This window comes from Eutrema salsugineum, unplaced genomic scaffold, assembly GCF_000478725.1.
Source record: "Eutrema salsugineum unplaced genomic scaffold, Eutsalg1_0 scaffold_5, whole genome shotgun sequence".
Taxonomy (NCBI): domain Eukaryota; kingdom Viridiplantae; phylum Streptophyta; class Magnoliopsida; order Brassicales; family Brassicaceae; genus Eutrema; species Eutrema salsugineum.
Genome location: NW_006256612.1, coordinates 11,277,303 through 11,304,408, shown reverse-complemented (window position 1 = coordinate 11,304,408; position 27,106 = coordinate 11,277,303). Strand labels below are relative to the sequence as shown.

At 37.6% G+C, this 27,106-nt stretch overlaps 6 protein-coding genes across 9 annotated transcripts; 2 read left to right on the top strand and 4 right to left on the bottom strand.

The window, feature by feature from the left end:
• Window positions 1–140: 140 nt before the first annotated feature.
• Window positions 141–5,412, bottom strand: LOC18993629 (kinesin-like protein KIN-UA). Of its 2 annotated transcripts, none has more exons than XM_024152520.1 (19): window positions 5,009–5,412; window positions 4,734–4,834; window positions 4,497–4,619; window positions 4,199–4,384; window positions 3,885–4,106; window positions 3,649–3,802; window positions 3,382–3,531; window positions 3,166–3,254; window positions 2,810–3,013; window positions 2,576–2,719; window positions 2,359–2,493; window positions 2,102–2,242; window positions 1,831–1,969; window positions 1,651–1,743; window positions 1,422–1,547; window positions 1,206–1,331; window positions 950–1,093; window positions 735–863; window positions 141–614 (listed from the first exon to the last, which is right to left on the bottom strand). In XM_024152520.1, exons 1-19 carry the CDS (start codon window positions 5,211–5,213, stop codon window positions 451–453), a joined length of 2,775 nt encoding a protein of 924 aa, XP_024008288.1. In that variant the 5' UTR covers window positions 5,214–5,412; the 3' UTR covers window positions 141–450. The 2 variants fall into 2 exon arrangements, with proteins under 2 accessions (XP_024008288.1, XP_006417234.1); XM_006417171.2 differs by having other exon boundaries at window positions 2,111–2,242.
• Window positions 5,413–7,832: 2,420 nt separating this feature from the next.
• LOC18993628 (zinc finger A20 and AN1 domain-containing stress-associated protein 1) lies at window positions 7,833–9,427 on the bottom strand. Of its 2 annotated transcripts, none has more exons than XM_006417170.2 (2): window positions 9,089–9,427; window positions 7,833–8,563 (listed from the first exon to the last, which is right to left on the bottom strand). In XM_006417170.2, the coding sequence occupies exon 2, from the start codon at window positions 8,527–8,529 to the stop codon at window positions 8,038–8,040; it is 492 nt and encodes a 163-aa protein (XP_006417233.1). In that variant the 5' UTR covers window positions 8,530–8,563; window positions 9,089–9,427; the 3' UTR covers window positions 7,833–8,037. The 2 variants fall into 2 exon arrangements, with proteins under 2 accessions (XP_006417233.1, XP_006417232.1); XM_006417169.2 differs by having other exon boundaries at window positions 9,111–9,324.
• A 903-nt stretch (window positions 9,428–10,330) lies between these two features.
• LOC18993626 (transmembrane protein 64) lies at window positions 10,331–12,462 on the top strand. Its single transcript, XM_006417168.2, has 4 exons — window positions 10,331–10,821; window positions 11,503–11,739; window positions 11,855–12,072; window positions 12,153–12,462. The coding sequence occupies exons 1-4, from the start codon at window positions 10,576–10,578 to the stop codon at window positions 12,331–12,333; spliced, it is 882 nt and encodes a 293-aa protein (XP_006417231.1). The 5' UTR covers window positions 10,331–10,575; the 3' UTR covers window positions 12,334–12,462.
• A 356-nt stretch (window positions 12,463–12,818) lies between these two features.
• On the top strand, window positions 12,819–19,158 carry LOC18993627 (vacuolar protein sorting-associated protein 18 homolog). Of its 2 annotated transcripts, none has more exons than XM_006417165.2 (24): window positions 12,819–12,981; window positions 13,170–13,388; window positions 13,480–13,692; window positions 13,780–13,919; window positions 14,094–14,189; window positions 14,316–14,383; window positions 14,481–14,582; window positions 14,697–14,841; window positions 14,959–15,102; window positions 15,216–15,335; window positions 15,516–15,572; window positions 15,649–15,708; window positions 15,859–15,966; window positions 16,171–16,313; window positions 16,466–16,544; window positions 16,645–16,707; window positions 16,801–16,931; window positions 17,013–17,118; window positions 17,285–17,473; window positions 17,679–17,906; window positions 17,995–18,150; window positions 18,241–18,402; window positions 18,639–18,755; window positions 18,840–19,158. In XM_006417165.2, the coding sequence occupies exons 2-24, from the start codon at window positions 13,226–13,228 to the stop codon at window positions 19,014–19,016; spliced, it is 2,967 nt and encodes a 988-aa protein (XP_006417228.1). In that variant the 5' UTR covers window positions 12,819–12,981; window positions 13,170–13,225; the 3' UTR covers window positions 19,017–19,158. The 2 variants fall into 2 exon arrangements, with proteins under 2 accessions (XP_006417228.1, XP_024007861.1); XM_024152093.1 differs by having other exon boundaries at window positions 13,110–13,388; window positions 18,840–19,141.
• LOC18993625 (guard cell S-type anion channel SLAC1) lies at window positions 19,102–21,160 on the bottom strand. The gene is made up of 3 exons (XM_006417167.2): window positions 20,555–21,160; window positions 19,660–20,471; window positions 19,102–19,580 (listed from the first exon to the last, which is right to left on the bottom strand). The coding sequence occupies exons 1-3, from the start codon at window positions 21,062–21,064 to the stop codon at window positions 19,229–19,231; spliced, it is 1,674 nt and encodes a 557-aa protein (XP_006417230.1). The 5' UTR covers window positions 21,065–21,160; the 3' UTR covers window positions 19,102–19,228.
• Window positions 21,161–23,278: 2,118 nt separating this feature from the next.
• LOC18993624 (probable sugar phosphate/phosphate translocator At1g12500) lies at window positions 23,279–24,852 on the bottom strand. The gene is made up of 2 exons (XM_006417164.2): window positions 24,083–24,852; window positions 23,279–23,987 (listed from the first exon to the last, which is right to left on the bottom strand). Exons 1-2 carry the CDS (start codon window positions 24,752–24,754, stop codon window positions 23,574–23,576), a joined length of 1,086 nt encoding a protein of 361 aa, XP_006417227.1. The 5' UTR covers window positions 24,755–24,852; the 3' UTR covers window positions 23,279–23,573.
• Between the last annotated feature and the right edge of the window lie 2,254 nt (window positions 24,853–27,106).

Below are 27,106 nucleotides of genomic sequence, written 5' to 3'. Positions count from 1 at the left end.
ATTTTTTTTAATGACTTTTTCTACAAAAATCAAACTTTTACATCAAACAACTATGTTGACTGTTCAATGCAATGAAAAACAAATAAATACAATGTTCTTCTTGCGAGGCGGAATTGTATAAACTTACGGTTGACAATAATTAATCGAAAACAAACTATCCGAATATCATACCCCAATAATATAATATATGAAAGAATAAAATTTTCCAAACATAATTTTATTTTAATTTTCACTACTACATCTATGCACAAACAAAATCCACCAAAATAATATACACATTCAGTCCCCCCCTCCAAAAAAGCCAGAGCCACAAAACAACCACACTCCCTAAACCGAGATGAAAACAGAATCAGACAAATCTTCTCTCTTTATATTTTGAACCCCGGTGGAATTTTGTATTGCTTCATTTCTCCCACAATTCGGTTCGGTTAAGTTAGACGTTTAACCGGCTTACCGGATATCAACACGGAGACGTCTGAGTTCAGTGAGGAATGTAGGACTTGAAGTAAGAGTCCTATGAGCAAGGCTTCTTATGTCTTCTCTCGAACAGTCTCTTGAGATCCTCACCAGCTCCCATATTGCTCCTTCCTTCACCATCTCTTTCGCATTCCCTTCTGCAAAACTCAAAAATTTGTGTTACACTCCCATATTTCTGCTGTTATAAACTTATAGTTTAGTGTAAAAAAATCATCTGTTTAATGCATTTATATATCATATGTGATGAACCCTCTAACCGTGTTGTGCTAAGTGGCAGAGAGCTAATTCAATGTGTCGCCTGATTGCTGAAGTTTCGGTTTTGGCGTTTTGTACAATCCACGAGAGTGCACCATCTTCTATTAAGAGTGATTTTCCTCTTTTAGTTCCTGCAATTAATTTGTGCATTCAGTCAATGACATGTCTCGGATTTTGCCAAAGAGAATATTTAAAATAATCCATATAATGTTTTTACCTTGGGTTGATGCTCTTGACTCGCATTTGGCAAAATTTGCTATTCCGCGAGCAACTTGTGCAAGAACATCAGGATGTCCACATCTGACCATTCCCAACAAAGCTGCAATCCCGCCTTCTGATCTTAGTTTTGTCTGCAATTTATCTGTACGATGCAGGAAATCAGATATGTTTCAAGATTTTTAGCCAATAGATAGCTTGTGGATTCCTTTTTATTCATTATAAAGGGAAAAAATCAGTAATGATTTTGAACTTACCATTTCCACAGAGATTTGCTATTGCTCCAGCGACCATCCTGAGGGTTTGAGGATCTTGAGCATTAGCTGATGTTGATGACAATAAACCGATACCTCCTTGATCCATGATCAACTCCTGGTTGGTTTCTGAGATATAAATTGGTTTCAGCAGACAAAACACGAAAATCTGATATGATAAATAAAAGAAATTAACTTATGAGAACCGCAATTCTTTACCGTTCATTGCGAGGTTGGCGATTGCACCAGCAGCAACTCTATGAATAGTCTCATCTTCTGTACTTCTCAGAAGCATCAGCAAGGAGGTGAGACCACCAGCTTCCACAATTTGTTGCTGATTTGCCTCTGTTGTTACATACAGTCAACAATATAATTACAATACGAAATGGTAACTGTAATGTTAGCAATTAAAAAAAAGGTCAAAGGATGAGGATTGAAGAAAAAAAACCTTCGGCAGCTAGATTTGCTACAACTTTGACAGCATGAATCCGCACATCAGCATCTTCAGCTTCTAGCAGAGATAAGATCTTTTGCAACCCCACTTCAGGAAGCAAATTCGTATAAGGCGTCAGATTTTTTGTTGTTGTAAGATTAAATCCAACCAACAGTCTGATATGTCAGAAATTACCTTGTTCAAATAGTCTAGCTACGGGAGGTTTCTCAGCATTTCCCGGATCTTGGATCTGAGGAAGTCTTAACTGAGACATATAAGAATCTAGAGCACCAGTAGTTTTCTCTGAACCATGTTTCTCAAGGTTTTGTCGTGTCTGAATATATAGAGAATGGGTCATACTCAGATAATTTTAATCCAGCAGTTTGAAAGCTTGATAAATAAATTCAGTGAAACGAGAACAATTTAATACATAAATAACATGCTGGTTTCTGTGGAAGATTCCTACATTCGTTACCTCGTCAGCGGTAAGACTCAATTGCAATAGTTGAGAATGCAGTGCAGCTATGTCCCCTTCTAACTTTTCTTTTTGTTGTGTTTCATTTTCCAACATCTTGTGGAGTCTCATGATCTCAGAATTTCCTGATACCTATCCAATTACGGAATTATAGCTCATAAAACTTTGAGTGCAAAATGAATAATCCACAAACAAATCAAAACAAAAATTAAAAAATTGGAACATAAAGGAAGGTCTTCGGGATATACTTCCACTTTTTTAGATTCAGCAAGTTGAAATTTCAGCCTATTCACTTCCTCTTCAGCCGCCATCTTCAACTGAGCTTCTTTCTGAAGCAACTTTTTCAGTTCAGAGACTTCCTCTGAGGCTGGAGCTATTGATCTCTGTAAGAATAGGAAAAAGTTATAAATAAGCAAAACTATATCTGCAAGGTGAACAAATAACATGCATGAAGAGAGACGTTACAATTCCATTTGATGTGATGTCCAGGCCATTTTTCTCTCCAAGTGCAAGTCTTTCTGCTGCCAGCTTCTTCTGATTCTTTGACCAGTTCTCCTCGAGCTTCTTTATTGATTCCATGTAATCATTCTGATACCTTAGCTTTTCCTCCTACACATAGATATGATGATTCAATCCATACACAAAGAGACATCTCAATAGCTAGGTCTCGTTCTATCACGTTACAAACAAAAAACTCACCTCTAGTGCATTGGCATATCTCTTTTCAGCCTCGGAAATTTGGTTATGTGCCTCTGCGGTTATTCTCTCGATTTCATCAACGAATGCTTTCTGCTGCCTTTCATTTTCCTCGATTAGATTGTCTAGTTGTACCTCAAGCCTTTTAGACAAGCTTTTGTAATCAAATTCTTCCTTTAACTTCACCATATTTTCCACTTTCATAGCCTACAAATAAAATAAAAGTTAACATAGCCATCAAAGTAAGCAAATCAGGAATTCGAACTAGCAAGCAGTGAACTGAAAAATTCAACGCTGCTAATTGGCTGGGATCCAAAAAAAAAGAAAAGAAAATCGAAGTCAAAAGCTATGGGCCATACTCTCTGCCCAAACATTATAGTGCTCGTTGTCTCCCCTCGATGTCGTGGCGATGGACCAATTGTAATAACTAAGGAGGTCCTTGCAGTGCCTGTTGAGATCATAGGCCACATGTCAAGTAAGTCAACATAGTAAAAATTGGAAAGGATCCAAAAGAAAACCATGACGCCTGAGTATTTTCAGATACAAATGCGCAAAAAAAGCGGAGACCAACTTGCCTCCAAATGAATCTCTAAGCAGCCTAGTTAGCTTTGAGTCACGGAATGGAACATGAGAGCTATTTTCAGCAAGTGCATTGATGCATTTCCCCAATGCGCTCAGAGACAGATTGATAGATTTAGCTTCCTCTAGTGTATGTCCCTCACTTCCTGGTAAATATATATTAACAAACACGAGTTCAGATACAAGAAAAATATAAATCTTAACACAAAGTGAGGAATATGAAAAGTTGGTACTCATCAAGTCTATTTACTGAGAATATCAACCTGATTTATTAATACGTTCTGACCCAGCAAGATCCACCACAACTAATTTTCCCTTCCGGACAACAGGAGGCTTGAGAGATTTAGTCATGTGGGAGTTTCCATTACTTTCAATTGACAAACCATCTCTAGGTTTTAAAGAGCGCCTGACATTTACCTGCAATTTAGTCGACGATGAATATAAGCAAGTTTTTTTTACCAACAACTCTCCTAGCAAAATGAGGATGAGTATTTCTTACCATTAAGATAGCATGACTTCGGGATGACTCGGTGTTCAATTTGGTGTTAGCAGCAAACCGGTGAGCTTCTCCGAGTTGCAGTAGTTCGAGGAAGCTATGTTGATCCCTAATTTCGACCAATGTGGCACCTGGGAGAGAAACATCTCCACTTTTCGGATCTTCAACTATGGCAATGTTATCATTAGCCGGATCAAGAAGGTCTTGTACAGTCTCCATATAAAGCTACATTTGTATCCAGCAAACAAATACATAAGCAGAGACTTCTCCAGAACCCGTATGAAACTAAAAGAACCAAAATTGAGAAATATAAGCACCTGCAAATAGGAGACAGATATAGAATCCGTCTCCAAAGACACTTCGGCTAGAATATCTTCCATAGCACGAACCATTATTCCACGATCAGCAACGTCTTCTTCCCCGAGCTGGCCAAGTGTATATGTCTTACCAGTACCGGTCTGACCATACGCCATAATCGTCCCATTGTAACCATCCAAAACACCCTACACAAAAAAAAAAAAATATATATATATATATATATATATTATAAGAATCAGGCCAAGGCATCTGAATTAATGATTCAACTCTACAACATTGAAATTCTATATAATGTACCTCGACAACAGGTTTGGCCACAACTTCATAAACTCGCTTCTGGGAAGCATACTCGGTGAGCACTTCGTCGAACTCAAACGTGTCGGTGTCCCAATTGTTTTTCCTTAGTTTCAACCTCTTAACCTAACGAATCAAACACACGACTGAAGAAAATAAACTCCCAAGAACACATAACTGATGGTTAAGTGTTAATACTCAACATTTTAAAAAACAGGCTTAGTATAAATATCACAGTACCTCAGGCTGTAACTCAACACAATCAGCAAAATCTGCATCAGCGATCAGTTCCTCGCCATTGCGTGGCCTTAATCTAACAGCTACTCGAACCCTCCCAGGAACTAAACAAGCATCATGCAATCAAAACATCACCATTAACACAAAAGCATTTCGTGATCCATAGACAAGCTTATCCAACATCTTAAATACATTCGATTCGAAGAAACAAAACTATTGGGGAAAAAAACGAAACAGTGAAATTTCAAGGTAAAAATGTGAACAGAGGAAATATTTACCGCCGGCGTCGCCACTGTTTCCCGCCTTAGAAGCTGCCGCCGAGCCGCCGCCGAGTGCGGCGGGGCTGCTCTTCCTAAGCACTGCTTTCGATTTGACGGAAGATTTCTGTCCAGCGGAAGTAGAAGCAGAGGACTGAGTTCTGAGAGAGTTTCTATGCGTTCCATTTCTGTAACTCACAGCTCCGGTTCCTGAACTCGTAGACATTCCTTCTCCAAACGCATAAAAACAAAACACGACCAAACAAATTCCCTTGGGAGTCTATAGAGAAGCTTCTCTTCTCTCTCTCGTTTTTCTCCTCTCAATTTGGTTCCCTAGAAAATTCCTTTTTATTTTCTCTTCTTCTCAGAGTTTAATTTCTCGGGAAATTAGCAAAAAAGTTACAGGAGAGAAGAGAGAGAGTTTGGCCCCGTGGTAGTGTGAAGTAGAGGGAATCGTGTGCGGCGTGACACAGTTAAAACTAAACCATCAGGTGGGTCCCATTTTCTTACATCGAAATAACTTAATTCTTTGGACATTAATGCCCTTTTACTGGTCCCGTAATTACCCGTTGTATCACAATTCATACATATTCTACGTTCGTGGTTGTTCCGCGTGAATCATTTATTAATGCAAAGACTACTATTATATGATTCGAGCAACCCTTCACGAGAGATGTGACTACATTTTTAGTTGCTTGCTATTTATCATTCTTCTATTTGTTATTAGCCGTATACAAATTGATGATCTATATATTGGTATTGGTAAGACCAGTTTTCGTATGTAAAGATGGACTCATTTGAATGAGTTTTAAAATATTAAATTTGAATTCGATTTGTTTCAAAAGCATAACTAGAGGAAGATCAAAAGAACACAAATTTTTGGACTGAAAAAAGGGAAAAAGGAAAAACAAAAAGGCAATACCAACAATAAAGGAATTCAAGGGTCCCCATTAAACAAAAAAAAAAGGTGAATTTGTCAAATCGCCCCAATGAAAAAAGTTTTCCATTCAAAATTTTGGAGGAGCCAATAAAAAGTGAAATGAAGTCTCATTTCATACTAAACTCAAAAAATAATCTCTTTATCTCGATACCTCTACATAAACATGTTTATAATCAAATGTCAGATGAAGGTTTTGTTTTATGTCGTTTCAGTACTTTATATATACTGCAGCATTGATGTATGAAGAGGGAAAATTATTCAAAGCACTCAAGCTATATTTTGTACTTATGTAGGGGCCTTCCTCAACGAGACTACTGAGATGAGTTCTTTCAAGCAAAAGAGTTTTTTCTTTATATAAAAATCAAAAGTCACTTTTCTATTTTCTCCTTCTCATAAAGATTGTTTATTATTGTTATGGACCATAGTACCATACTAGACATGTAAAACTAGGAAGACCGCAAACAGAACATGTCCCAATCGAAAATCAAGTTCATATAGAAACTGAATCAATTTATATGGGGTAAAATCATAAATTGTGAAAGGTTATACAATTGTATAAATTGCAATGTCGCAATAAGGTCTTCTTTTTCCCACCATAATTCTTTTAGTCGAAAACAAAATATAAAGCATAGTAGTAAAGAAGGACAAAAACATGCTTTAAAGATGAAAAATAAAAGTTTACATGTTTTTATTTGTTCGGTTTTAATTTTTATACATAAAACTATAGTGCGTTACTTTTCTCTCTTTGCTTTTTGTAAATTGTTTGATCAGATTCGGAAAAATGGACCCATGATTTTTGATGTAACCATCAAGAAGTGATGGTGAAAGGAACAGTTTACCATACCAAAGGGCAAAGACATAAGTTATATCATTTCAAAATCTATCTCAACTCGTTAAAGTTTCGATTTCAATTTATTGCTCGGTTTAGGACAGTTGGGAAACCGATCAGAATCGGTCGTCTACAAAGACATTATGTTTATAAAAATAGTGTCATGTTCAATACACTAATCAAAGCATAAGATCCGAAGAAAAGTTGGATTTGTTGAACTCTAAAAACATGCAGTCTGTTATATTTAATTGAAATCTAAGACATACAAACAAGACATTGTTTACCAATCAAACTCAATCTCTTCAAAAAGCCTAAACAACCAAAATAGCTTTGTGAGTTCACCAAAACGCAGCAACAAACGCATATAATCTGCAATTGCAAACAACATAAACCGCCAAAGAGACGAACCATAGGATTCAATTCCTTAAGGATTGAATTCATAACTTGTCAACATACCCACAAAGTGAATTCACAAACACAGAGTACCCTGACTAGTTCAAACAAAATAATCCTGGCTAAAAGCCGACCCTTGTATTACACCCCAAGCCCTAAAACTTAAAGAAGATTCACTATCCCTGCAACTGCAGTCTTCTAATCATTGAATCCCTGGACGCTATCACCTCAAATTCAAGACATCTCAGAATCTTCCATGGTTCCAAACATATAAATAACTTTGACGACTTCACTTTATCTAACATAAGCTACATACAAACTCCACCTGTTCTAAGTCCTACAACTTCCAACGATACAAACTTCCTCCAGGAAAGAATATGCGAGGCTAATAAGAACACCACATTCTCCAGCTAAATAGAAGTATGCAAAATCAATGTTTCATTCAATCCACGACATTAACACCCACATCAAAGACATCCCCTGGTTCTTCCATGGTTCGACTCAGATAAAACTCCCTCGACGACATCTTCAGTTTCAGAAATATCAAGGTACACACTTTAAACCACTATAAGCTATATATAAACCCCACTTGTTCGTTCAGAAGTCTCCTATATACAAACCAGGAGAATCCCTCAAAACTTTCAATGAATCAATTTTCTCCAGTAAGAAGAAGTAAGATACTCAAATAAGAGAGCAAGTTTCAGACATGACCAGCAATTTTTATTACAGAACAGTAAATCCACTGTCCAAACCATAGCATTACATAGCAGAACCTAAATTATCCCTAAGAAACTTTGAAGCAAATCAAACCATAACAAGAGCAGAAAAAAGAGCCAAACACCAACACCACGAGAATTGAAAGAAAAGACAAGACCGATTTTACCAATTTCATATCCTATCAACCTTATCAGCCTTCACCACAGGATTCGCCTTAGCAATAGCGTCTCTCGCCGCTCCTTTGAAGTCGAATTCGCAGTCATGGCTCTCCGGATACCTATGAGCTCCACAGAAAGTGCTCCCACACTTGCATTTGAAGCCCGTCACGCCCACTTTCTTGTTGCAGCTCAAGCATCTCGTCGTCCCCGTCGATTTAAGCGGATCTAAGGAAGCTGCTGACGAATCGCCGCCGCTGCTCGATGACCCAGATTCGTCACCGGGAGCGATTTCCCGGCTCTGTTGTGGATGGATTTGGGGTTTATTAGGGTTTAGCGATTTGTCGACGGCGGCTCTAGCGGAGGCGGCTTGCTCCTCCGTGGCTCGGATGTCTCGGTAGCATTTGGAGCAGAGGTTCATGTTCGATGGAGATCCGAAAAAGCCACAGCCTTTGACGCAGAGTTTTGGCTCTGAGGGAGAGAAGCTGTCGTTTTGCTCGGAACCCATAATTGATATCTCCCAATTCTAAAATCGAACCCTCCTGTCAGGAAAAAAAAATCAAATATATACCGTGAATTAACAGATATTGCAGATGCAGAAACGGACGATTTTTTTTTTTTTGCAATTAGGGCTAGGGTTTTTGATTCTAATTTAGAGAAAATAGAAGGAAATTCGACAGATTTAGTAATGGAGATTCTGGCTTGTTACTCAAGCGAAGTCTAAATATTCATCAAACCTTTTAATAAATTACAAATAAATATATCTATCTCCGCTGTGACGAAATTGGCCATGGGACTCTTCACAAAGTTGAGGAGTAAATGCGTCATTTGTCAATTGTCGAGACTCAAGACAAGGTCAGCATGTAAAAGAAAGACCATTATACCCTGACGGCATAAAAAGAGATAAGTCTTCAAGTTCCTTAATCTCCGCCGTCAAAAACTCAATCAACTAAAATCGAATGGTTGTGGATAGATTGACGAGTGAAATGAAGAACGCAAAAAAAAAAAAAAAAAATCTGCCCGCAACTGAAAAAATCTGAGGTGAATGAAAGTAATAAGAAATTCACCTAATAACGAGCAAGAACCCACCAGGCGCCGGTGAAGTATCTTTGGTTTCGTTTCCGGTGACTATTCTCCTAAAGAAGAAATGATCTCACGGTATTTATCACTGAGAAATGCAACCGGAAGTTCGTGATTTGACCAGAGACCGAAACCGAAACCTCCTTTTGTTTTCGCCAGAGAGAAATCAGACAGAACAGAAACCAAACCAAAGAAACTTTTTTTGTACTTTTTATGTTAGTCTTTTTGTAAAACTTCTGGTCGAATGATATATTCAGATGCGTTAAGGCGCACGGGAGGTTTTATACATCTTCTGATAATAGTCGTTCGATGAAACAACAGAGGGGGTAATGATGTCATCGGACGGTACATAGTGATTGAGAACTTTTATTCTGGTGAGATAAAGTTGAGATAATGTGTGCAGTTGTTGTGGGGTTGTCGAATGTCGATTTTTTTTTGGGTGTTTGTGACTTTGTGGATTACGATAAAGTTGGTTCAGTTCGAGTTAAGATTATCGGTTATATAAAACCGGGTTTGGTTTGTGTGGGGGCAGCTTCGCTGGTTGACGGTGACCTGACAAGATAAAAGAAAGGAGGAAAGTGGCGAGCGTAGCTTGACGCGTTTAATTCAATCACTCACTCTTTTGATTTTGATTGGAAACCTATGACTAGGCTGCGCGCGTAAAACCAAGATTACACAAAAACTTTTAAATATCTTTATTCTCAATTTCATTCTCTAGACGCGTATCTGGTTTACGTTATGGTCCTCGTTTTGTAATGATAATTCCTTGTATTAATATTTCGTACGTAGCTGTCTGTCTATATATACCAGATGTCAGTGTGTGCAAAAAATTATAAGAAACCTAGATCATTTCTACAAGGATTTATATTTGCTTCAAAGTATCAATTTATGTTGCTTTTCATTCTCTTGTTTCCATCATTCTATCTTCTGTATACTTATTGCTTTCAAGCAACTAATTTCCGTTTCAGTCTTCTAAAAGTTTGCTATATATATTTAGAATACTAGGATAAAATTATTTTGTTAAGCATCTCGTTTCATAAGATGTTGCGTTAATGCGTTGTTACTATTCATCTTTTATGTTTGATCCGATAATTGTCCCCAAAAAAAAAAAAACAAACTACAATACATGGACTTATCGTGACGACAAAGCGAATATGAAGCGAGTGACTCAGCAACTCGCCTAAAAATCGGCGCTTCGTGAGCAACAGCTACTAATTATTGGGATATTATTCTTTTTTTTTTTATAAAGGAGATAAGCGAATTATTCAGATTCCTTTCTTCTAAACCCAATTCGCTCTCTCCAATCTCATTTTGATCTAACGGTCTCATTCTCTCGTTACTCTTCAATTTTCTCGGGAAACCGAAGGAAAAAAACAGAGGTCCTAAACGAATCTGGCGAAAACTTTTGAGATTTTTCGAGGGTTGGGTTTTTTTTTTTTCGTATTTTGAAAAAATTTCCATCTTCGGTGGATCTATGACGTACAGCGACGGCGTCGATAAGACGGTGCCTGAGCTGAAATTGAGAATCGAGGATTCCGAAAATGGAGATTATGTGAAATTAAGAGGAGGATCGGATGAAGAAGAAGGTTCTCCTGCGGGATGTTCGATAGGATCGGTGACGTCTGTCTGGTTCTGGGTGAAATTGATCTCCCTGATCGCTTGTTTTAGTGTCTTGGCCTTTGTAATTATTAAATGGATTGGTCCATTTTTGATCGAAAAGGTTAGTTCTTTTTTGTCTAAGTTCTGATGCTTCTTTGGTCACATTTAATGGGTTTAGGGAATGCATAAGGATTCTGATTTCTGATGGGTCTGATTATTGGTTTTGATGGTTGAAAAGTAGGGTTCTTGTGTATTTAGCTTGAGCATATTTTAGGTTTAAGCATTCAAAACCAAATTTTGGCGCTGTAGAACGTATTATTAGATGATTTTTGAACGCAGCCCACTGTAGATTGCAGATTTAAAATGGGAACTGTCTATGATTTTTTTTTGTTTGTCTATCATTCATGAGCTCGCTGTCTGGATTATAGGCTTGAAAGCTTCCCAATTTAGCCTTGTAATATTCATCTAAGTTTGGTTGTTTTGTTTCAAAGTAGTTATACATGTTCCTTGTGTCTGTAATGTCATCAGCGATGATAGAAACATTGCTTAATGGTGGTACATGGCGTGCCTGGTGTCTTTATGCTCCGTCGTAGCTCACCAGCTCTAAGTTTAAATGTAAACTTAACATATATTTGCATTACATATATACGCTTGCAGAATTTTGTATGTGTTTAGAAGGTTATCCATTGAACTGGTAATTAAGCTTGATGATTGTTGTCAATCATGCAATTCTTGAGATCAGTGATAGCCTAATAGTGAAAAGTGAAGTATATCCTCATTTGTCTACTGGATCATGTTTCAGGAACTGATTCCATTTATAAATTGGGTAAGAAGCACATTCAGCATCCCGGTTCTCGGTCTTCTCCTCTTTGCCTCAGTGGCTATATTCCCAAGCATTCTTCTTCCTTCTTCTCCTTCCATGTGGATGGCCGGTCTTACATTTGGTTATGGGAAAGGCTTTTTATTGATTTTATCAGCTGCATCAATCGGTGTTACTCTTCCTTTCTTAATCGGACATCTTTTTCTCCACAAGATGCAAGTAAGCATCATCCTATATACTTAAATCTCATGCGCTCTTTTGGTTCGCCTACTTATTAACCCTCTACCTTTTAGATGATCAAAATTGGCCTTTCTCTTCCTGGTTATTTCTGCAGGAATGGTTGAAGCAATACCCGAAAAAAGCAGCCATACTTAGAGCCGCCGGTGAAGGAACTTGGTTTCATCAGTTCCAAGCAGTCACGCTAATCCGTGTCTCTCCATTCCCTTACATGATTTACAACTACTGCGCATTAGCGACTGGAGTTCACTACGGTCCTTACATCTTAGGCTCTCTAGTTGGAATGGTTCCTGAGATCTTTGTCTCAATCTACACGTATATGCCTCTCTCTCTATTACTCTATGGTAAGCCAAGTTCTGCAGAATCTTAGATTGGTGTTTTTTGGTTATTTGCAGGGGCATAATGCTAAGAACACTAGCAGTTGCATCAGACGAGAGACACAGTCTTTCGGTTGTGGAAATAGTAGTGAATGCTCTTGGCTTCTGTATAACTGCGAGCGCCACTATAGTCTGCACAGTCTATGCGAAGAAGAAGCTAAGTGCGATGCAAGCAGAGGAAGTAGAAGAGACATCGTAATATCCAACCAACATTTTAATAACTCTTTTCACCACCAAACAAGATATCATCTAACACGATCTTATATATAAATATTTTGTTTGTTTTTTCTTTTGGTTCATTAAAATTGAATCTCTCTGCTTTTTTTCCCTTGTATATATATGATGATATCAGCTGAATTTTGAATGTAGATAAGCATTTTCAATCTTTGAGATTTACACGTTTCACAAACTTTTCTGAGAGTTTCAAACTACAAGCACATCTTTCTCAGAAAATTTTATTTGTTTCTGATTGGATCCAAGTTTTCAAAATCGGGCCTTGGATTACTATCAATATATAGTCAATATCTTCTAATTTGGAATCAGGCCGGACGTACTAAGCTCCAACCAGTTTGATTTTTTTTTGGTTCTTTTAATTCAACAACATTGAACCGGTTATTACTGGTTCATTTTCTGGTTCAACAACAACATTGAACTTCTTTTTATCCAATTTGATAGAGAGAAAAAGGGCCCCCAGAGAAAAAGATAAAAACTACGTCGGAAGAAGCTACTCGAAAAGACGGTACCGTTTCGTATCGTACGGCTCGCCTTCACTTTTCAGAATCCGGGACCGATGTCTTCTCCTGGTCGCCGATCAGATCTCTGACGGATTGTAGCGATTCCGATTGTTGTAAGCAATGCAGAAACCTTCTTTTAAAAGTTTGAGTGACCTAACGAAAAGGAAAATTTCAGACTGTTTTTTTTCTCTGTTTTCGTATTGGAAATTTTTTTTGATAATTTCCGTTTTCAACATTTCAGAACCAGAATTGCTCTCTCTCAACTGTGAATTTTGTCTTGTGTATGTTTTCTCCGAGGTAGATTTGATGGTCAAAAGCTCAAAATCTGGATTGAAGTTTTAATTAAGAGTGGAAGAGATGGATCAAGGGAGGCAAGTATTTTCAGTTGATCTTCTGGAGAGATATGCCACAAAGAATCGTGGCATGATCACATGTATGGCTGCTGGAAACGATGTAATTGTTCTGGGAACGAGTAAAGGATGGATTATCCGGCATGATTTTGGAGTTGGGAGTTCTTATGGTATGTTCATCCTCAAATTGTTATTTTAGTGTTAAAACCTCAGTTTATGCCTTATGGAAAACATAAAGACAAATTGTTTCTTTGGATGTAGATATTGATCTCTCTGTTGGTCGAACTGGGGAGCAGTCGATTCACAAGGTTTTTGTTGACCCTGGTGGTAGCCATTGCATTGCTACAGTAACTGGTGTTGGAGGAGCTGAAACTTTTTATACGCACGCAAAGTGGCCTAAGCCGCGTGTGTTGAGCCGCTTGAAAGGCTTACTGGTTAACGCTGTGGCTTGGAACAGACAACAGATAACAGAAGGTTATGCTTTGGTGTTTATATGAGTGTTCCTTTTTCTTTTTGGTTTCACATGGATGTTGATTTTATTTTGTCTTTCCCTGAATTCAGTTTCGACTAAGGAGATCATTCTGGGCACTCACGATGGGCAGCTATTTGAAATGGCTGTGGATGAGAAGGACAAGAGAGAGAAGTATATCAAGTTTTTGTTTGAACTAGAAGAACTTCCCGAGGCCTTCATGGCTTTGCAGGTATCACCGTTTTATTTTAAGTTGAAGCTATAATGGCCAATATGTTATAGAATTTCTAGTGTAGCTATTACATTGCATTGGTTAAGTTGGTGGTGGTTCTTTTATTCTTTCAATGGGTTTGATAAGCAGCGGATTTATTACTCAAATCTCTGTTTTATTGAAACAAATGTGTAGATGGAAGCAGCCAACATAAGCAGTGGAATGAGGTATTATGTGATGGCTGTAACTCCCACTCGACTCTATTCGTTCACCGGGATTGGAACACTAGAAGTAAGCTAATATCTGTTCTGCTATGCGACATTTGTCCTCCATCTTATGATTTATTTGGGAACATTTATGAAATTGTGAATTAGTTTTCTTTCATTCAGTTTCTAATTACTGAGCGTTTACTTCCAGTCTGTTTTTGCTAGTTATAAAGAACGTGCAGTTCATTTTATGGAACTTCCTGGTGAAATACCAAACAGGCAAGTGCTTGAATTACCTTAGCCTCATTTTGTATATGAAAGAAATCACAAAGCGTAACCCTGCTCTCTGAACATATAATGTTTGTCGTCTTTTCAGTGAGCTACATTTCTTTATAAAGCAACGAAGAGCGGTGCATTTTGCATGGCTTTCAGGAACAGGAATATATCATGGTGGCCTAAATTTTGGAGCTCAGCACAGGTAGAATGACAGTGCCAATGTCCCTATTTTAATGCTGGGGTCTTTGTATTTGTTGCCCTCTTTCATATATTTCGGTTAATTCATTCTGTAATTTGACTGAAACTTGTTTGGTAGTTATTCAAATGGTGATGAGAACTTTGTGGAGAGCAAAGCGCTGTTGGACTACTCAAAACTGAGTGATGGCACCGAAGTAGTCAAGCCTGGTTCAATGGCACTCTCAGAGTTTCATTTCTTGCTTCTTATTGGGAATAAGGTTAAGGTATGTTTTGGACACATGGGTTGATACATCCCTAGTTGCATTAACTAGCTACATATGTGTTTTGTTTCATAAGTGTGCTTACTTTCTTGTTTCTGAATATCTTATATGTGGGTGTAGGTTGTGAATCGGATAAGTGAACAAATCATTGAGGAGCTCCAGTTTGATATAACGACCGATTCAGCTTCGAGGGGCATAATTGGACTTTGCAGCGATGCCTCTGCTGGCCTTTTCTATGCGTATGATCAGAATTCGATCTTCCAGGTCTGTTTTGGTGGTTGGATTTTACTTGTTTATCTTAATTAACTACTTGAGTATATTTATCTGATATCTTGTGCTTTCTCTATTCAATTTGGGGCTTTGGAAATCCTCTCTAGGTTTCTGTGATTGACGAGGGCAGAGATATGTGGAAGGTTTACCTAGACTTGAAAGTTTATGCTTCAGCTTTAGCAAATTGTCGTGACCCTCTCCAGAGAGACCAAGTTTATTTAGTTCAGGTGATCTTTGATGCCCGGTACCATTGATTAAAATAATAAGACGGTGTTTATCATGCCATTCCTGTCATATCTGCAATTTCTTTTTATCAGCGTAATGTTGCTGTCACCTGCCTATAGACAGTTTGCCGAAAGAATCTCTCTGGTTTTGATTATGTATGAATTGGGCACCTTCTCTTGTAGGCAGAAGCTGCATTCACCAACAAGGAATATCTACGAGCAGCATCATTTTATGCCAAAGTGATTTCTAACTCCTTTGTTTTACTTTGTTTTAACATGATATTATTCATTTTGACGTGGTTAAATGTTTTTGCAGATCAATTATGTAATATCTTTTGAGGAGATCACTTTGAAGTTTATTAGTATAAACGAACCGGTATAATTTACATTTTAAATATATACCATAAAGAAAACTCACCCCAAAACATCACATCTCTATATCCGAGCTGTGCTGTTTAGGAGAGAGAAATGTCTTTCACATGTGGGCTTGAATATTTACTGCCTTTTATTCAATATGTGATTGCAGGAAGCTTTGAGAACATTCCTGTTGCGGAAGCTTGATAATCTTTCAAAGGATGATAAATGCCAAATTACGATGATATCAACATGGGCAACTGAGTTGTATCTGGACAAGGTTTAGCTTTTGCTTCTGTGCACCACTTATTCTCTGTTCTCACTTCTCAGTAAACACATATTTTGGGGTTTCCTATTTCAATAAAAAGTAGATACTTCCGTTGATCTGGTGTCATAGTTCCTATTGTTGCTTTTGCTGTTTGTTTTCTTTCTGAGTCTATCTATCTTATTTCCCTGTTTTTTTGGCTATTGAATGCGAATATAGATAAACAGGCTGCTTTTGGAAGATGACACTGCTATAGAAAATCGCAACTCAGAGTATCACTCAGTCATTCAAGAATTCCGTGCTTTCATGAGCGACTGCAAGGATGTATTGGATGAGGCAACCACAATGAAACTTCTGGAGAGGTAATTTTTACAAGTATCTTCCTTTTTGCCAGCGACTACTTGGACCTTTATGATGATGGCGTGTATTATTTCTGGAATATGCTATTCTCTTTAAGACTTTTCTAAGCACTTTTCTAAGCACATCTCATCTCTTTCTTTTTTATTTCTTGCAGTTATGGTCGGGTTGAGGAATTGGTATATTTTGCAAACCTGAAGGAGCAGTATGAAATCGTAGTTCACCATTATATTCAGGTGAAGGGCGTGATAAGTTTTATATTCCTAATTGACCCATATAGATACGAGATCTTACTCAGGCTTATTTAACTTACTGAGTTTTGTCTTTATCCATTAGCAAGGGGAAGCAAAAAAGGCTTTAGAGGTGCTCCAGAAATCTTCAGTTTCAGTAGAGCTTCAGGTGTGTAAAAAGTAACACCCGGGTCTTTTTTAAAAATGTAGTCTCCAAATCTTTGTTTTTCCCTGAAACTAAAATATGTTTTACACATTTCAGTATAAATTTGCGCCAGACCTTATTATGCTTGACGCATATGAAACCGTGGAAGCATGGATGGCCAACAAAAATCTTAATCCAAGGAGACTAATTACTGCAATGATGCGTTACTCAAGTGAACCTCATGCAAAGTAATGCCCCACTTCTCAATTAAATGTCCATTCACGTTATGTTATTAATACTCACCAATAACTCCTCAAATCATAATGCAGGAACGAGACTCATGAAGTCATAAAATATCTTGAGTTTTGCGTCCACCGTTTGCATAACGAGGATCCAGGGATTCACAATTTACTTCTCTCATTATATGCCAAGCAGGTCTGGTTACTTCCCTTCGATAATTTTTTTGTTTTTTATTTCGTAAAACCTTAGAATCCTGAACTTAGTCCGAAAAGCAACAGAGAGGGTTATTATCTTCTTTGTAAGATTATGACAAGAAGTTGCTAAAGTGTTAAATATTTATTTTTTTTATATATCCAATTAGGAAGATGACAGTGCTCTCCTTCGTTTCCTGCAATGCAAATTTGGGAAAGGACGAGAGAACGGTCCTGAATTCTTTTATGACCCAAAATATGCGTTGCGCCTGTGTCTGAAGGAAAAGAGAACTCGTGCCTGTGTCCATATATACAGCATGATGTCTATGCATGAGGAGGCAGTAGCCCTTGCTCTTCAGGTAATAATTCCATTATATAAAATTCAAGTATTATTCACGTTCTTCTATGCGTGATCTTTAAACTATGACATTTTGAAACAAAACTGCTACTGAAAGATACTGAATTCGCCACATGTATGATTCCAGTTTATCTCAGGAGGTCTGATTGACCATTTTAATCCGCATTTTCTTCTGGTAGTGGTTGAAAACGGTCTCTGTTTTATAGATTGACCCAGAACTTGCTATGGCTGAGGCTGATAAGGTTGAAGATGATGAAGACTTGAGAAAGAAGCTGTGGCTAATGGTTGCAAAGCATGTCGTCAGGCAGGAAAAGGGAGCTAAAAGGGAAAACATAAGGAAAGCTATTGCTTTTCTCAAGGAAACTGATGGCCTTTTAAAGATTGAAGATATTTTGCCATTCTTTCCAGACTTCGCCTTAATTGATGACTTCAAGGTTAGTCAACTTCTCTTTTCCAGATCGACAAATGGGCCAAACAAGTTGCTTCTGATCTCTTGTTATTTTCTTCATTTCCCTTATGCAGGAAGCGATTTGCTCATCTCTCGAGGATTACAACAAACAAATAGAACAATTGAAAGAGGAGATGAATGATGCCACACGTGGTGCAGATAACATCAGAAATGATATAAGTGCCTTAACTCAAAGATATGCTGTAATCGACCGCGACGAGGAATGCGGGGTATGATTATCGCCTTTTTATTTATGTGAATCAAGTTTTTGGAAACACCAAAATCATCAGCTCACTTTATCCTTTTCAATGTATTACCAGGTTTGCAAACGTAAAATCTTGATGATGACCGGGGATTTCAGAATGGCCCAGGGATATTCTTCAGCTGGACCACTGGCTCCTTTCTATGTCTTTCCTTGTGGGCACTCTTTCCATGCACAGTGCCTGATCACACACGTCACAAGCTGTGCACACGAAGAGCAAGTAAGTCTTGAAACCATGATTTCCTGTTATGAGTTCCCTCTTATTTACCGTTGCATTTTCGATACTGCAAATTTTAGCCATATTCAGTTGTTCTAGATTTTTTGTTATGATGAAACTACCATGGGAAAGATTTACTCTTCCTGTACCGTAGTTCTTAGTTCTGCTTTCAGTAATACATAATCTCGAGATTTATGTACCAATATTATAATAGTGATTTCATTTTTGGATTGGTTTAGGCAGAGCACATACTCGATCTGCAGAAGCAGCTGACATTGCTTGGTAGCGAAACCCGGAGAGACAGAGATAGTAATCGATCTGATGAACCCATGTCTAACACAACTACTGCAGATAAGGTAGGGTCATTTGTTTCATTTTTTTTTTCTTTCTATTTCTCTTTAACATCAATGGCTTGACATTTTTTCCTTAATGTGACACAGCTTCGATCAGAGCTAGATGATGCTATTGCCAGCGAATGCCCGTTCTGTGGAGAACTAATGATCAATGAGATCACTCTGCCTTTTATTAAACCTGAGGAAACACAACATTCTGCTTCATGGGACCTCCGACCACAGAACAACTTAGCAAACCAAAGGACCATTTCTTTGCCTGTTTGATATGTGTCACACTGTGATTTCCTTTTCGTGTAATCTCTTCTTCAGCTAGCTTTGGAGAGTGATTGTGATTTTGAGTGCTGGATTGTTGATGTAATGTTATTATTAAACATGCGTCTTGAAATACATACAATAAGTTTGCTCATCTACTTTTGTCTCTATAGCTAACTATCATCGACTATAATTTCAACCTCAAGGATCCTTTTTGTTTTTCATCAGTGACGCGAGTCGTCCTCGGCTTCAAAATCTTTTTCTGCAGATATTTTCTTCGCCAGAGCCTGCTTGCTCCAGCGCTTCAAGTCATAGGCTCTCTTGAAAGGTTTCTTATCCTTGGTAAGTCTTTTCTTTGTAATGGCGATTGCAAGATCGTTTGGAAACAAAGATCGCCAGACAAAGGCGTGGAGAAGCGTAGAGACAAACAAAACGCAGACCATCGCCGAGGAAATGAAGGAAAGAGTGAGTGCTAAAGCCCGGCTAGGGTAACAAGGTACTGCCTCCGCATACTTTATTGTTGCTACTGATGCTGTTGTCATAGGAAAGGTATATGACCACCACGCCACTGAGAACCTGCAACAGTCCGCTTGCCAATTAGTTGCATCAATACATATTAAACCGAGACATTGTATAAACCCTGAGATTGACTTACTTAAACCCGGTGAAGAAATTGATGCGTACTACAAGGGAAATGTAGAGGAAGAGTGCAATGAAGAAGCAAGTTCTTGAACATCCGTCGAATTGGCCATAGATTGTGTTCCAAGCGATACTTGCTGCTGAAGGGGCAGCTATGAACATAGAGTAGACAGGGTGAAGCTCTTTAGGCAGAGCTTCACTTGTGGGAAGTCTTTGATACAGTGTTACAAACACAACCAAGTAATGTGCAAAACCTACTGCCCATAGAAACTTAGCTACTTCATTCCATCCAACTTTTGAAGCTAAGATGGCCCCAACGAAGTTCCCTACGATAGAAAGATGAGAAGACGGGTTTGCGACTTTGCAGAGTCGCCTTCTCCCTCCGGAAAGCCATTGCCCGTAAATCTTTAGCTCGAGGAAGAAATAAGGAGCCATGAAAACGCACCAAATGGCCGGATGGAGAGATTTTCGATTTGATGAGAGCACAGGAGGTACGCTGATGGCTAGAAACATGCAAACCACCCAAGGAGCGAAGAAGAAGTTAACTCGAACCGGATGAAAATACTCTCTTTTCACAGCTTCAAAGTAGAAGATGCATTTGAGTATGTAAGTGAAGGAGACAGAGACTAAGGCTACGAGTGACAATAGCCATACAATCAAGTTAATCAATGGTGTGACGTGTAGGAAGTGTGTAGCGGGGCTTTTCGCTAGGGCAAGCCACAAGACAGCTTGACTGCTAAGTCCTAAACAGATTCCGAAGCATCCAATTGGGAACCTAAGAAGAAACGGCCATTGTTCTTCTTTTGGAAGCAGAATATCTTCATTGTCCTGCAAATAGAGAATACAATTGAAACTCACTAAGCTTTGACCTGAAGAGAGAATACGAGAGGAGAAGAAGAAGAAGTTGTTACCTTGACTTCATCTAGTTCAGGTCCTCTAAGAGCAGCAAAGTATCTTCCTGCAGAAACATTTTCATTTATAGAATCATCTTTGGTCTCACCATCTTCATTTCTTAAAGAATTCTCAACGTCTCTCTCCCTTATGATAGAAGGCAAGAGAGAGTTTTGTTTGCTGAGCGTCGATTTGGTCCTAAACATACTGAAATCTGCTTTCCGACCATCTCCACCGTTGATGATTCCGCCTGTTTCAAAGCCAGCGAAGCTACGACCACTCCTTGGTAAACTCTTCTTGTCCTCTCTTCCTCTAGATTCTCTGTTGAGCACCGAGAAACCCGTCTCTAGCGACACCTGTCTGCTGAAACCTCGGTATGGTCTCTGTCTCCCTCGGTTTGGTCCTCTGTTACCGGCAAATCTCTTGCTGTTGTTCTCTTCCTGTTGCGGTTCTTGCTCTGCATCTTCTTCTGGTCCAACTTCATTGATGTCAGCAAAATTGGAACGAGAAGTTAATTGCTTTTGTTCCATTGATCTGAGAAGTTCGATACTTGAAACAGAGGAGAAGATATTTCTCTCTTATGCGAGCAAACATGTTGATGTATATAGAGAGATGCAACGGACTTAAGTTTAAAAGAAAAGTTTGTGGTTAAAGAGAAGAAATCACAAGAAAGCTTGGTGAATGGTGTGATTTCTGGTGTATGTCAACCAATACTTTCCCGGAAAGTATCTGAGGTTTCTCGTGAAAGTGTTTCGATCCCAACAACTTGGAAAAGGAGAGACGATGAAAGAAAGAAAAAAAAAAATAGAGGCCGTTCCATTAGTCACAGGACTCAAATACAAACCAAAGTCAAAATGCATTTTGCTTATTTGCTCTTTTGTCTTCAAAACAAAATTTGAGTCGGTTTAGTTGACACTTGATTCTATTTCTGTTTGCTCTTTTTGTTTGCTACATATTTCGAAATCTTAAAGTTTCTGAGCAGTCCTCACTCCTCAGGTTTAAAAGATCACATACTCTTTTCTAGTAATTTGATCGGATTGACCAGCATTTAAACTGATTTAGCGATTAACAACTACCACGTGAATTTTTCAGGTGGTTAAGTAGATGTATTCAAACCGTAACCAACCTAATTCGTTGCCGTAACCAACCTAGCAAAACCTACAGCATTAGTTAGTAAAGAACTAAAGATCAAAATATTTTCGGAAATTGATGAAAGTTAGTGGAGAAATTGGTTTTCGATGTCAAGAGAAGTTATTTTGGTAAGTATTGAAAACATGTTATGTTGCACCAAGTGTTCTTCGCCTAGTGAAATACACATAATTGACACTCTTTCAATCTTTAAATCACTATCGTGCTAACTTCATTGCAAAAGAAACAAGAGCTCGAGATCTTATCTTTTCACATGTTGGTAAATCAGTTTTGGTCTGGCCCTTCCTATGATGAACCGGGTTCTTTCTTAGTTTCGATGACAAATGTTCTAAATCTTGCTATAATTAATTATACAGAAGGTTCTAAAGTTGATATGAAAAATGTTTTTAGTGGATTTAACAGCCAAAAATGATTCATTATCAACTTTAAATTTATTATCATTTTTTACCGCTCAAGTTACATTCAACTCGATTTGAATTTGGATGAAAATATGACCAACCTAAGTGAAAATTACTAAATGATACCCGTAGTTAAAATTTTAAAAGCAGTTGCTATTATTACTAAAACAACGTAATGTATTGGAAAAGTGGAGCAACCAAAAAATATGTGAAAACAAAAGAAGACTAGCATATATTCTTCTGCTTTTCTAAGAGATTTGTTTTCATGAAATTGGTCCCTATATTGCTTTACTTTTCCCTTTAGACAAACAAAAAAACTTTGAATCAATAAGACACAAAAAGAATACAAAAGTGATAGGAAATCAATTAATAGCCTCGCATGTATTGGACCAAAAGACAAACTCACATAAGCTGTCACTCTCTGTCTCTCCTCTTATTTTCTCTTTACAGTTTGGACCTTTCTTCATAAATAAATAAAAACAAATACATAACATAAACACTTGAAGAAAATTTGGTTTTCCAACCAACACGTTAGATTTATGTATGCAATTATGAGAATGAAACCGCAACAAGTTGGAATTACTTACACTCTATAAGAAATGAAGCATGTAAGATAACAGTACTATTAATTATATAGAAGCCTAAAATATTAAGTAGTGTTACCACCTTAAAAGGTTAACTATATTCGGAAGACACCTTGACAAGAAAGCCTAATGATAAACTTAACCTACATTAGCTAAAACATCAACATCTTATCAGACCTATTTAATACTGGTTAATTTCTGGTTGTCTCAGAGTCTGATTCGTCAATTATAGTAAACAACAAATATGATATGTGTATTATATGTACTTAAGAAGTTCGCAAGATACTGTAATATATAATTAAAACATTTAAACAAAAACCACACCATTTTGTAACAAAGAACAAACGCTTAAGCCAAGCTCAATGGTTTTTATATCAAAATGGTATAGCTCGAGATCATAATAATGAGCAAGTTGCCTAAAGGAAAGAAAAGAATGAGCAAGTTGCCAAAAGAAAACAAAGTGAAATAATTTAACCAACCATATGCCAATGCGATTCCGCCTAACAGAAGAAAGAAATTTATTATTTTTTCATCTTTTTTCCACTATGTTTCGGTTATTTTGGTAACACAAATCATGAAACGTAACAGTAGAAGAGAAGAATTGAAAGAAAAGTAAAGAAAGAATACAATCTTATTTCTTTTAATTCTGCCCCCTACCTTTTTCACTTTTGTTACATATGTATGATTATATATATATATATATATCCCCTTTTTTCATCTCATAGTTTTCCCCCAATCAATCTCAACCATTTACAATTAAATTGATTTTTCCCCCTCTCAAACCGAACCAAACCGGTTCAAAACAATAGCAGAATTCCAAAGAATCAAGAAACTAAACCGAAAAATAATAAAATAAAACGTGTATAAATCACTTCACCGGTTTAATCCAGCTTTCTTTACTCACTTTTTCACTTCTGGTTAAGCAACTTGGATCTCTTCCTAGCTTCGCTATAGAGAACCACACCCATAATCGTGACGCCGAAACCGGCAACTCCCATCACCGTCACCGGATTCCTAAATATCAGAACCGATACTCCGGCGGCCACGGCGGCTTTTCCGTTGCCTAAAACCTGCAGAGTCAGAGCACTCGTGTGCTTTGTCACCAAGAAATTCGTCAAATTTACTAAATACGCCACCGTCGCATTCCCGGCGAGCAAGAAGATGATCAATGGATCAGTCCTCGCCTTCTCGATTAAGATTCTCAATACGTTTCCTTCGATGTAGAGTGTAAATGGTAATAAGATACAAGCCGCCATTGGAGCCATGTAGAGCAGAAGATTCATTGAATGTAGCTTCTCCGATTCAGACGTCAGAATAATCCCCTGCAATTACACCAAAACAAACCGATAATTACATCAAACCGGATCCGAACTCAAATTTTCGAGAAAACCAATCCGGTTAAGGTCAATTGTTATACCTGGACGACGGATTTAAGAGCTCTACCGGCGGTGGAAGCGACGCAGATTAAGAAACCAAAGAGATGAAAAGAAGGTTCGGAGTTAGAAGCGAGGACTATGCCGGAGACGACGGGAAGGAGAGCTAAGTAAACTTCGGTGGATTCAGTTTTACAGGTGATGAGGAAAGAGAACACGGCGGTGAAGAAAGGCGTCGTTGCTCCGATCGCTTGGTTAAAAGAGACGGGGATGTAACGGAGCGAAGTGTTGCCGCAGACGACGGAGAGGCAAAAGATCGCCGAGAGAGAGAGGATCTTCAAAAACTGACGGCGGGAGAGTATGTGCTGACGTGGCACGATGCCGGCGATGTTGATGACGGCGGAGCTGTAGGCGGCGCAGGAGAGCATGTGAGTCATGGTAAGGAAGATTGGGTAGCGGAAACCGTAGTAGAAGAGGAGGTATTTGTTAAGGAGGAGGACTCCTATGTTGGAGCCGAACCAGGCGGCGATTATCGCCGCCGTGAGAATGGTCGGAGATACGGTGGGTGAGGAGAGGAAGAAGGATTTTCCGGTGGATGAAGAGGAAGAGTGTGGAGGTGTTTCGGGGATGTCGACGACTGTTGGTGCGGCGGTTGCGGCGGCGTCGAATCTCGGATTGCTCATCCGCCGCGTCGTCCATGATTGAGCTTCTACCATTTTTTATGTTAGGGGTAAAATGGTAATAGGAAAGTTTCTCTCTTTCTTCTTCTAGAGAGAAAAAGTTTTTGTTTTTTTTTTGTATCTTTGTTGGGGTTTTTGAGATCTGAGAGTGAGAGCAAAGGAAGGAAGAAGAAGAAGGAAGATGATGAATGTGAATCGGACGGTGGAGATTCAGATTTAGCTGTAAAGGTTATGAGTGATGTCAACCGTTGGATCTTATAGTTGGAGGGAGTTCTTTTATTTAAAATTAAAGGAAAAAAAAAAGAATAAATCTAACAAAATTAATTTTAAGATTCGAAGTCTTGTGTTCGGAGTCCAAGCATGAGTCAGAAGTGTCGGTAGTAGGTCCACATTTGAGATCCAACGGTTGCAATCCTCTACGACGCAGCCTAATTATAAAACCCACTAATTATTCATTACCCATGTAAACTAACTCTCTGCTTCCAAGTTTTGTTTTAATAATTGTCCCTAATTATACATACACCAGTCGCATTGATGTTGAAAGAAACGATAATAATGTAACAGACAAATCAAGACTTGATTGATGGACATGTAAAGTTATTACGGTACAGCAACTGAGAACCGAAATAGATTATTTCTGTCTTATAATTAATCCTAAGATTATTTAAACATCTCCACAACGACAAAAATCAGTCCGAAGTTTACACGGAATACTGCTTGATTTTTTTGTATCTTTCAAGTGTAAACTTCTTGATTTATGTTTAGTAGTTCAAACTTGTAGGTATATTTTTTTATACTCTGATTCATCTAGTTTTATGTGTTTAAATATTTATACATATAATTTTTTCAAAAAAGGTCAACGTGTTTTTTTTTATGATCTCATATTAGTATAATTTACATTTGACCATAGTACATTTAATAAAGGGTGTCACATATACCAAAATCAAATCAGATCTGTGAAGTAATAACGCGATTTTTCTTTCACATCAGCATTAATCACGCGTTGAGTTAATTAAAAGGACTAAATGTGTGAGCATGTGCGACTGCCACATTATATATATCTTCTGGTTTATCTAATTCATTAAAAGTTCAATACCAGTTATGGTAAAAACATTTTAAACAAGGATTTAATTCCAGAAAAGGGAACTTGGCCAATAAAATCCAATATTCTTCGCAAATTTAATGCTGCGTTCTGTAAAATATTTTATTTATTGCATTCTATTGGAGTATTATTTATATTTTCATCACTTGCCATTTTGTCAACTGATCATGCATGCGATTGCTAATCCAAGGTAAATCATTTTTGTAGTGTGACTTTGATAATTACAATTTACTAAAATCACTTTTCCTTTCGACAAGAAAATATACTATACCTTTTCCTATAAAAAAAAAAGGAAATAACACGTTGGAGAATAAATCAATCAGTGCCTTCATCAGTTACAAACTGTTCGTTGACAAAAACGAAAAGAGAATTGGCCCCCATTGAAAAGGAACTACAGAAATCATGATTTTTTTTTTTGTATTATACGTTCTATGATCGAAGTTATGTGTCCCATTTTAAGACGTGCACCTATCAGTAACTTCATTTTCTCGTTACCACATCGGTCCACACCCATTTTCTTATGATCTTATCGCACTAGTGTTTCTAAATATGGAGATTTATATGGTTATATATAATATATATACATAATACATGGAGACATAAGTATTCGTAATTTACATATATATATATAATATATATATACGAGCATGTGTAATAGGGAGGAGCTATCTTTACTTAGAAGGACCAGCTATCTGTCTGTTTGCATTCCACGAATAATGAAAATGTCTCCTTTTGCAAATTGCCTTAAAGACAAAATCCAAATGAATAATCTTAAAACTAAAAAAAATCGAGTGAATGATGATAAATGATTACACCGCGTCGCTTAGTAAAGAAACTTAGAATGATGGATATCTATCTACTTATGAATTTATGGTAACAAATCAACTAACTAATTCTTCTATTTTTTAATAGAATATCAACAAATCCTTTTGATTGATAATACAATTAACTAATAATATGTATTGAGTATAGACGTTTACCAAAAAAAAGTTTTATATATTTGATTGAAAATAACTTTTTCTCGGTCTAAATTTTGAAATTTTAACAATACAAAGTCAAGTCATTTTTTATATATATGTAAAAAGTAAATATAAATAACATTGTATACGATGATTTATGGTATAAGAGTAGACTATTAATAGCAACATCACATGTTCTTGGTATTCAGAATTCAATGATTTTAAAAAACTTCTTACGTTTACAAGAATAATCTATGTAGGCCATACTGGTATAGGAACCATTTGTTTCCATGTGCGACCCAATTTTAGTGGGACTAAAGCTATTTG

What these genes read in the sequence shown, in the direction of transcription:
- LOC18993624 (XM_006417164.2), bottom strand. Translation starts at nt 24,754, where the DNA reads ATGGTAGAAGCTCAATCATGGACGACGCGGCGGATGAGCAATCCGAGA. An exon ending in CTCTTAAATCCGTCGTCCAG is followed by an intron (nt 23,988 to 24,082) that starts GTATAACAATTG and finishes GTGTAATTGCAG; the next exon opens with GGGATTATTCTGACGTCTGA.
- LOC18993625 (XM_006417167.2), bottom strand. Translation starts at nt 21,064, where the DNA reads ATGGAACAAAAGCAATTAACTTCTCGTTCCAATTTTGCTGACATCAAT. An exon ending in CTGAACTAGATGAAGTCAAG is followed by an intron (nt 20,472 to 20,554) that starts GTAACAACTTCT and finishes CTCTATTTGCAG; the next exon opens with GACAATGAAGATATTCTGCT. An exon ending in AATTTCTTCACCGGGTTTAA is followed by an intron (nt 19,581 to 19,659) that starts GTAAGTCAATCT and finishes GGACTGTTGCAG; the next exon opens with GTTCTCAGTGGCGTGGTGGT.
- LOC18993628 (XM_006417170.2), bottom strand. Translation starts at nt 8,529, where the DNA reads ATGGGTTCCGAGCAAAACGACAGCTTCTCTCCCTCAGAGCCAAAACTC.
- LOC18993629 (XM_024152520.1), bottom strand. Translation starts at nt 5,213, where the DNA reads ATGTCTACGAGTTCAGGAACCGGAGCTGTGAGTTACAGAAATGGAACG. An exon ending in ACATCACATCAAATGGAATT is followed by an intron (nt 2,494 to 2,575) that starts GTAACGTCTCTC and finishes CTATTCTTACAG; the next exon opens with AGATCAATAGCTCCAGCCTC. An exon ending in CTGAATCTAAAAAAGTGGAA is followed by an intron (nt 2,243 to 2,358) that starts GTATATCCCGAA and finishes GTAATTGGATAG; the next exon opens with GTATCAGGAAATTCTGAGAT.
- LOC18993627 (XM_006417165.2), top strand. Translation starts at nt 13,226, where the DNA reads ATGGATCAAGGGAGGCAAGTATTTTCAGTTGATCTTCTGGAGAGATAT. An exon ending in ATCAGAATTCGATCTTCCAG is followed by an intron (nt 15,103 to 15,215) that starts GTCTGTTTTGGT and finishes AATCCTCTCTAG; the next exon opens with GTTTCTGTGATTGACGAGGG. An exon ending in TCTCATTATATGCCAAGCAG is followed by an intron (nt 17,119 to 17,284) that starts GTCTGGTTACTT and finishes ATATCCAATTAG; the next exon opens with GAAGATGACAGTGCTCTCCT.
- LOC18993626 (XM_006417168.2), top strand. Translation starts at nt 10,576, where the DNA reads ATGACGTACAGCGACGGCGTCGATAAGACGGTGCCTGAGCTGAAATTG. An exon ending in GTCCATTTTTGATCGAAAAG is followed by an intron (nt 10,822 to 11,502) that starts GTTAGTTCTTTT and finishes ATCATGTTTCAG; the next exon opens with GAACTGATTCCATTTATAAA. An exon ending in TTTTTCTCCACAAGATGCAA is followed by an intron (nt 11,740 to 11,854) that starts GTAAGCATCATC and finishes TTATTTCTGCAG; the next exon opens with GAATGGTTGAAGCAATACCC.